The sequence below is a fragment of the Neophocaena asiaeorientalis genome, unplaced genomic scaffold, assembly GCF_003031525.2.
Source record: "Neophocaena asiaeorientalis asiaeorientalis breed wild unplaced genomic scaffold, Neophocaena_asiaeorientalis_V1.1 scaffold1051, whole genome shotgun sequence".
In the NCBI taxonomy this organism is placed as follows: domain Eukaryota; kingdom Metazoa; phylum Chordata; class Mammalia; order Artiodactyla; family Phocoenidae; genus Neophocaena; species Neophocaena asiaeorientalis.
This window is the reverse complement of record NW_020172689.1, coordinates 67084-75274: the sequence shown is the minus strand read 5'-3', so window position 1 is coordinate 75274 and position 8191 is coordinate 67084. Positions and strand designations below refer to the sequence as shown.

Below are 8191 nucleotides of genomic sequence, written 5' to 3'. Positions count from 1 at the left end.
GGGTTCGAGCCCTGGTCCAGGAAGATCACACATGCCACGGAACAGGTAAGTCTGTGTGCCACAACTACTGAGCCTGTGCTCCAGAGCCCACGAGCCACAACTACTGAAGCTCGTGCACCTAGAGCCCGAGCTCTGCAACAAGAGAAGCCACCACAATGAGAAGCTCACACACTGCAAATAAATAAATAAGTAAATAAATAAATACATAAATAAATAAAAGTTAGAAGCATAAAGTTCTGAACCTGAGTGGTCATCCAAGATTAGAGTGGAGATATCAAGAGAGAAGTGAAGTGTTTACATTAAGGGATAGGTAGGCACTGGGAAAATATCCTGTTACTGGGCTTTTGTGCTATGTTTTTAAGTTTGAAAACCTGATTGTTTTCATATTCTGTCAATAAAGTATTACCAAGGACTATTTCATACAGGTAATTTTCATGGAGAAGAAACTATGAATTTGGAGGATATTTTCCTATGGAAAATAAAATCATGGATAAGTTTCTAAGATGTCTCGGATTTGCTTCAAAATAATCCAGGGAGGGGAAGTGGGGGCGGGACATAAATAAAACTTGCTTAACCACCAACAGATAATTGTTGAAATGAAGTATTTGGTACATAGGTGGCTTTATTACAGCATACCATTACCATTTTCACTGTTTCTATAAGTTTGAATGTTCCAAAATAAAAAAAATTTTAAACGCAGAAATAGATTCTGAATTGAGGTGGCCAATTGTCCATTCTCTAAGGCTGCTCAGTTAATTCAATTAATGATATTTCAAATATTAAGATATTTGAAAATGAGATACTCATTTGGTTCAAGGCACTATCAAGATAGTATCTTGAAAGTTCATTACCAGTCTCTCTTTGAAATTGTGTCAGACTCTGCATATCTTAAATAAGATACATTTTGGCATACCTACTCCCTCCAAAAACGTATATATACAAACACACAAAAAACTATAAACAAAAGTGATTTTAACTTGGTTTGAAAATATCAAACAACTTTTGGCAGTGCAGACATACTTTAGGTGTCACAGGCCTAAAGACCCCAGGTTGGGAGTTAGGCCTGCAGGGGAGGAGCCTCCCTGGGAGTCACAAGCACCTTATCAGTCCCCTTTAATGTGGCGACCATGGATTCCCGCTCCCTTAGTTCAGTGCATTCATTGGCAAAGTGACGTGTACAGCAGAGGGCATGGCCCTGGGCTGAAAGTCTGGCTTGTCATCACGCTGTGCTTCATGTTACAATACTTGTGTGGGCACACGTCTTGTGGAGAGCCAGTTATAAAGAGACCTGTCTGGAGTTCTTACTTGTGCCTTGCAGGGTAGTGATAGGAAGTAAATCTGCTTCCTGCTTTCACTGGACATATCTCAGGTGTGATTTTTCTCTCCTTTCCCTTGGGTGCACCCTCCTCTCCTCCAGCTCAGAGCTAGCAGTGTCAAGGGCAGCAGTACAGGGAGAAGAGCTAGTTCATGGCTAATTAATAGCAGTGAAGTATATCAACAGAGGGAGGATGAAATGAGAATGTGTGCCTCCTTGCTCAGCATCGCTCGGGGTCATAATGTGCTGTTTTGTATCTAACACCATTCTTGGAAAGATTGTATGAATGAATAAATTTCAGGTCAGTAAGTGACATGTCTTCCTGTCCCCTCAGTTTCCCTTTTGGTGCCTTTGCACCCCAGTCAAGGCCAAATTGCTGAGAGACCTCCTTTGGCATGAAAAGGCAGACTCCAAGGAGGCACCAACACCTGCTGAGAACTTTTTTCCTTCCCATATGATGTGCATTATTTTATTGAGGTAAAATTCACATAACATAAAAGTAACCATTTTATTCATTTATTTTTTTTATTTTTTGGCCATAGCACGTGGCCTGCAGGATTCCAGTTCCCCAACCAGGGATCGAACCCAGGTCCCCTGCAGTGGAAGTATGGAGTCCTAACCACTGGACCACCAGGGAATTCCCAAAATTAGCCATTATAAAGTGTACAATTTGGGGGCATTTAGTACATTTCCAGTGCTGTGTAAACACCATCTTTGTCTACTTCCAAAACAATTATATCACCCTAAAAGAAAACCCCATGCCCATTAATCAGTTGCTCCCCATTTCCCCCTCTGTCCAACCCGTGCTTTCTGTCTCTGTAGATTTCCCTGTTCTGATATTTCACACGAATGAAATCATACCACATGTGACCCTTTGTGTCTGGCTTCTTTCACTTAGCATTATATTTTTAAGGTTCAGCCTATTACAGCATGTACCAGAACTTCATTCCTTTTTATGACCTATTTCATCTTTACTACATCCCAGCACCCAACACAGTGTTTAGAGCAAAGAAATGTTGAAGTGAAGATGCTTAGTGGCAGAATTCCCAACCTGAGAGGCTAGGTTAGGTTCATATTCAGGAAGGTCTCTCTTTCAGATCAGGCAGGACTTTGGGGGTCCTTCAGGTCTTACGTGTAGGGATATGAGACTCTCCTCTTAAAGGACTAGAATTAAAAAGTGTTTCAGAAGTATAAATAACCCTACAAATTCAGAGAACATGGTGGCAGTCACTTCACAGCTCTCAGTTCTTGAAATTAGGATCAACATTTTCTCCATCACCAACTAAGCCTCCTCAGGTCATTCCACTAATAGTCATCAAGCAGCCATCGTGTGCCAGGCGCCATGTCCCTAACAGATGCAGTCATAACGGAGACAGAAAACGTCCCTACTACCATGGGGCTTTAATGTTGGAGAGATGGAGATGTAAAGTAGATTTGTGACAGTTATTTAAATCAACTGCAGTAAGCACCACGACCAAGAAGGTGTTGGGCTCACCAAGAGAGGGCATGGTCACGGCGGGGCTTCTAGGAAGTAATATTAGATGTGATCATCAAAGGGTGGTTAGGAATTAACCAGGGAGGTCCAGGGAAGGAGGATCATCTGCATAAGCCCTGAGGCTAGAGGGAGCATCAGGAATTGGAAGAACAAAAGTCCACGTGGCTGGTGTGCAGGCAGGAGGGTGAAGTGGACGTAAGGCAGAGAGGTCAGCAGGGTCAGGGCACACGGTGTCCTGAACACGTGTTTGAATGCATCTCAAGTAATCACTTTAAAGAGTTTGAAATTTATAGTGGAGTGAATATATAACCAAAAAAATTTGTTTTTTCATTTCTGACCTTGGTTACTCACTTGGTATAGGGATAGGAGTTTTCAGGAAAAGTGGATAAGCAATATTGGTGGGTGGGAGGAGTTTGGTGGGGAAGAAGCATTCAAAATTAATATTACCATAATTTCAGAACACGCCAGTGAATGCCTTGAAAAGCATCGTCTTCAGAGATATTCACTGTGAGCATGTGTGGTAGGGGGGCGGGGGGTATAGAGTGGTCATCAGTGCAATCATAAATGAATATTCACATTGAATCTATTTGTAGATTAGTTCAGTATTAGCCTTCTACATTTTCCCCATGATCAAGGGACAGAGTGTTACACCTAAAACTGGCAAAGAGAGCTTCCCTGGTGGCGCAGTGGTTAAGAATCCACCTGCCAATGCAGGGGACACAGGTTCGGGCCCTGGTCTGGGAAGATTCCACATGCCTCAGAGCAACTATGCCCGTGTGCCACAGCTACCAATCCTGCGCTTTAGAGCCTGTGAGCCACAACTTCTGAGCCCATATGCCACAACTACTGAAGCTCATGCACCCAGAGCCTGTGCTCCTCAATGAGAAGCCCGCACACCGCAACAAAGAGTATGCCCTGCTCATTGCAACTACAGAAAGCCCGCACAGTAACAAAGACCCAATGCAGCCACAAATAAATAAAAATAAAATAAATTAATGAAAAAGAAAACTCACAAAGAGTCACAGATTATATTTAAGCTTAGATTTCAAAACTGCTCATGACTATTTGGGCAGGATATATCATTTTTTTTTTTTTAGCAATCCAGATGCCGATTGATTTTTTTTTTAATTCAGGCTCCCTGGAGGGAACTTAAATCTTTGGTTTCTCCTTATATATAAATAATATACTGGACTATTAACCTGGATTTCAGGGAGTAAATTTTTGTTTTTTAATTTAAGAAACGTAGTGTAAAGAGTCTTTTATTCTTGTGGGTGAAGAGCATCTTTTCTCTGGACCACTAACATTCAGTAACCCTAAGGGAAAGGCAAGGTGCCTAGAGTCAGTCATCAGGACCCTGCCAATGAGGTGACCAGTGAGTTTGAGGAATAGGAGTGGATAAAAAACTGACTCTCATTTGGCCTCCCCCTCCCCATACTAATACTCTGAATGATGTTTTCCACAGGATTGGCCACCTCTGTTGTTTAAGGCTTTTCCTCCTCTGTCCTCCTTTTGCCTCTGGATTATTAGGTTCCTGCAAGTTACTTGGGACCTGATCAAGACTTCAAGCTACAGATGGTGATGATGAGTCATCTGAGGGTCATTCTTCAAGCCTCTCCATGCAAGGCACAGTGGAGAAGGTTCCAGATTCCAAGGTCCATGCTAGCAAGGCCCTGCAGTCTCTACACCTGCACTTACAAAACCTGGAACCGAGCATGTGGGTACATGGCTGCCTGGAGAGAACAGAAGCCTGGTTGTTTCCTAACAGTCACATGTGTTGAGTGTCTGCAGCTCTGATGTCAGTGGCATTCCAGAGTGGGATTAGATGCCTTGAGAACTGAGAGGATAACCCATTATTTCTCTGTTTGTTCAAATATGGAAAGCCTTTTTCTCCCCTAGCTTTATTGAGATATAACTGACCTAAGTCTAAGGTGTACATCATGATGATTTGATACACGTATATACTGTGAAGTGATTACCACAGTACCGTGTGGAAAGGTGTTTTCTTCATCAATTTTGACTTGTTAAAATGATGTCATGCAGAAATGGGTCAAAGAAGTCCCAAGTTTCAAATACTTTGAAACTGTTCTTTATTGTTTTTTTTTTTTATTGTTTTTTGTTAGCAATTGTCTTTACTAAAATTGATCCACAGACTGAATTATTTCTGTGAGTCTGAACATTCTGGAATTTACATATTCATGTTTGCAAGCAGTTCAGTAGCTTCATACTCTGGAATATTCCATCCCTCGTTACAAATTGCAGAAGAGGTACTTCTAGCTGACCGGCTCACCAGTGTGTGCTCCTCTGTGAAACCAGCAGATCAAGTGAGGCAGCAGATGGTCCTCCCTGACACCACGGCGCTACTGCCATGGGCGTGGGTCGTCCTGTGCTGTCGGGGTAGACTGTGCACTGCAGATGCTGCATGGCATCCCTAAGTGTCCCCTGTGGGGTCAAGTAACCCTGGTACAGAACCCCTGAGATGATCGGAGAGGATAATGTGTGTGTTGGTGGAGACATGAGTTTAATGAAATGGTTAAGCATATCTGCTAAGAAGTTATGTATTTTCCACCATTCACAGTGAATTCACACAGAGTTTTCTGGTGTTGGTTTGCTTACAGATTCTAGCGTTCTCAACTTTTCCTCCTTGGGTTTACTCTCTTTGACCCTGTTTTGCACATTACAAAAGAGATTTATTAGTAATGCTAATCTAGCTCAATCTATTGCCTTGAAAGTGCTTCATAAATCTATTTTTACTGTAAGTTTATTTTGTTTCCTCCGATGTTGACTGTGTTCTCATTAAACTGAGCTCGTCTGAGTCATAATAAATTTCTGGTTGCTGGGTGCAGCTTCCTACTACCATCAGGCCCACATCCTACCCGGACTGGCTTATTCTCAACACTGACACTTTGCGGTCTAAGGCTTAACATGGAAAAAAAGTAGTCATATTTATCTAGTTACTAAATTTTGTGTGAGTGTGAGGGCTTTCCTTATTTTCTTGTTTGTTTATATTTACAGAAAGTATTTGTTTTTATTTACAGAAAGGTGGAAGTAAATCCAATATGCTCGTGTCTTTAAGGATAGTTTGCTCCTTTTAGTGCTGACAGAACCCAGAAAGTATTGGCTTAGGGAGGTAGGGGCTCCTCTTGATTAATTTCCCACATCAGATGAAATGTTCCTGTTTGTAACTTACTAGAATAAACAGGTCACAGTCACCGTTTGATTTTAGTTTTCGAATATTCCTCTGTCCCTCCTTGTTTCCCCCAGGAGAATATTTGGTCTTTGCTGCCCTGGGCCACTGCGCATGTCCTATTTGTATATCCTGGTCCCTCATCTGTGTAGTTGTAAAGACGATACTCATTGATTCTGGAAGCTCAGTACCCCAGCGCAAGGCCCAGTACACTTGTGACCCAGAGTGACGCAAGACCACTGAGGGTTAGTTAATGTGGAAAGTCCTTAGCTAGCGCCTGTCACACACTGAGAACTCGGCCTTGGCAGCTACCTCTAGTACCACAGTCGTTATCATCATCACCACCTTCATCACTGTCATATGCTCAGCACCTCCCTCAGATGTCTGACCATTGTTAGGATCTTTGAGCCAAGTAGGGAGTGACTGAAGGAGGAGGCTGCGGCAAATTTAGAAACAGCATTTCACTGGGGCCTGTGCCCTGTGCTCTGCCTTCACTCCGCACCATCCCTCTCCCCGAGGAATCACTGGTGTCAACTAAAACTGCTGTTGGCTGTGATCTCAAGTGGCAAACAGTAAATGTTGACAGTCCTAACCCTGCAGACTGGTAATATGATAAAATAAAGATAAAAGCCTGCATCTATTACCCACGATGAAAATAAAATTACTTTCATTTCTTGTATCATCTAGTGAAATTTACCCTAAATTTCTGTCACATAAAAATGATTTAGGGTTTCCGGGCGGCGGGGACAGAGGTGGGCTTGGCGAGTCGCACGACCTCGGGGCAGGAGCTCGGGTCCCGCGCCCGCCGCAGGCCGAGCCCCGCGCCCCGCGCCTCCATCCTGGGTCGCGGTGGTTGGAAGTGCGCCCGGGTCCGCGGGACAGGCGGGCGCAGAGGTCGTTTGTGTTTGCAGGGGCGGGGCTGTGGCGAGGTTCCGGCGCCTCCGAGGAGCACCTCGGTTCTGGGGCTGGGGGCACCCGTGGCTTGCTATGCTCTCCGCACTCTCCCGGCTCTGCAGCCTCGAGAACACGGCTAGGCAGCAGTAGTTTAATGGGGAGTTGGCCTGCTGGGAACTAGGGGCCTGCTGCGGTCTCAGTTCTTGGCTGGCCCCGGAACACTAGGTTGCCAGGCGTGTGACGGCAGCAGGTAGCAAGCAGTGAGCCGCTGGTGTGGTGATGAGCAGGAAAGGAAGGACACTGGCTGTTGGCCTGTGAACCTGGGCAAGAAGGACCAGACAACACAACCCAGACCAAGGTCCGTGGGCCCAGCTCGGTCCTGTGCGGCTGGTCAGTGGAATAGACCTGCAGGTGTGGCTCTTGTCACTCTTGGACTGGCTTCGGGACAGATCCTGCTGATGAGCCCAGGCCACCGCCCTCAGCTCTCCAAGAGAGTGCGCCTGAGTGGAGCCAGGGCGGTGTGCACCACTCAGCACGGCCGCCCTAAACAGGTCACAGTCACCGTTTGATTTTAGTTTTCGAATATTCCTCTGTCCCTCCTTGTTTCCCCCAGGAGAATATTTGGTCTTTGCTGCCCTGGGCCACTGCGCATGTCCTATTTGTATATCCTGGTCCCTCATCTGTGTAGTTGTAAAGACGATACTCATTGATTCTGGAAGCTCAGTACCCCAGCGCAAGGCCCAGTACACTTGTGACCCAGAGTGACGCAAGACCACTGAGGGTTAGTTAATGTGGAAAGTCCTTAGCTAGCGCCTGTCACACACTGAGAACTCGGCCTTGGCAGCTACCTCTAGTACCACAGTCGTTATCATCATCACCACCTTCATCACTGTCATATGCTCAGCACCTCCCTCAGATGTCTGACCATTGTTAGGATCTTTGAGCCAAGTAGGGAGTGACTGAAGGAGGAGGCTGCGGCAAATTTAGAAACAGCATTTCACTGGGGCCTGTGCCCTGTGCTCTGCCTTCACTCCGCACCATCCCTCTCCCCGAGGAATCACTGGTGTCAACTAAAACTGCTGTTGGCTGTGATCTCAAGTGGCAAACAGTAAATGTTGACAGTCCTAACCCTGCAGACTGGTAATATGATAAAATAAAGATAAAAGCCTGCATCTATTACCCACGATGAAAATAAAATTACTTTCATTTCTTGTATCATCTAGTGAAATTTACCCTAAATTTCTGTCACATAAAAATGATTTAGGGTTTCCGGGCGGCGGGGACAGAGGTGGGCTTGGCGAGT

The 8191-nt window shown here is 44.9% G+C and overlaps 1 protein-coding gene across 1 annotated transcript in view; it reads left to right on the top strand.

Moving 5' to 3' along the window:
• Positions 1 to 4382: 4382 nt before the first annotated feature.
• LOC112396263 (carbonic anhydrase 5B, mitochondrial-like) overlaps positions 4383 to 8191 on the top strand; it is an 8271-nt gene continuing 4462 nt past the window's right edge. The window contains exon 1 of the mRNA XM_024739945.1: positions 4383 to 4524. Within this exon, the coding sequence (XP_024595713.1) occupies positions 4383 to 4524 (142 nt within the window). The remainder of the gene's footprint in view (positions 4525 to 8191) is intronic.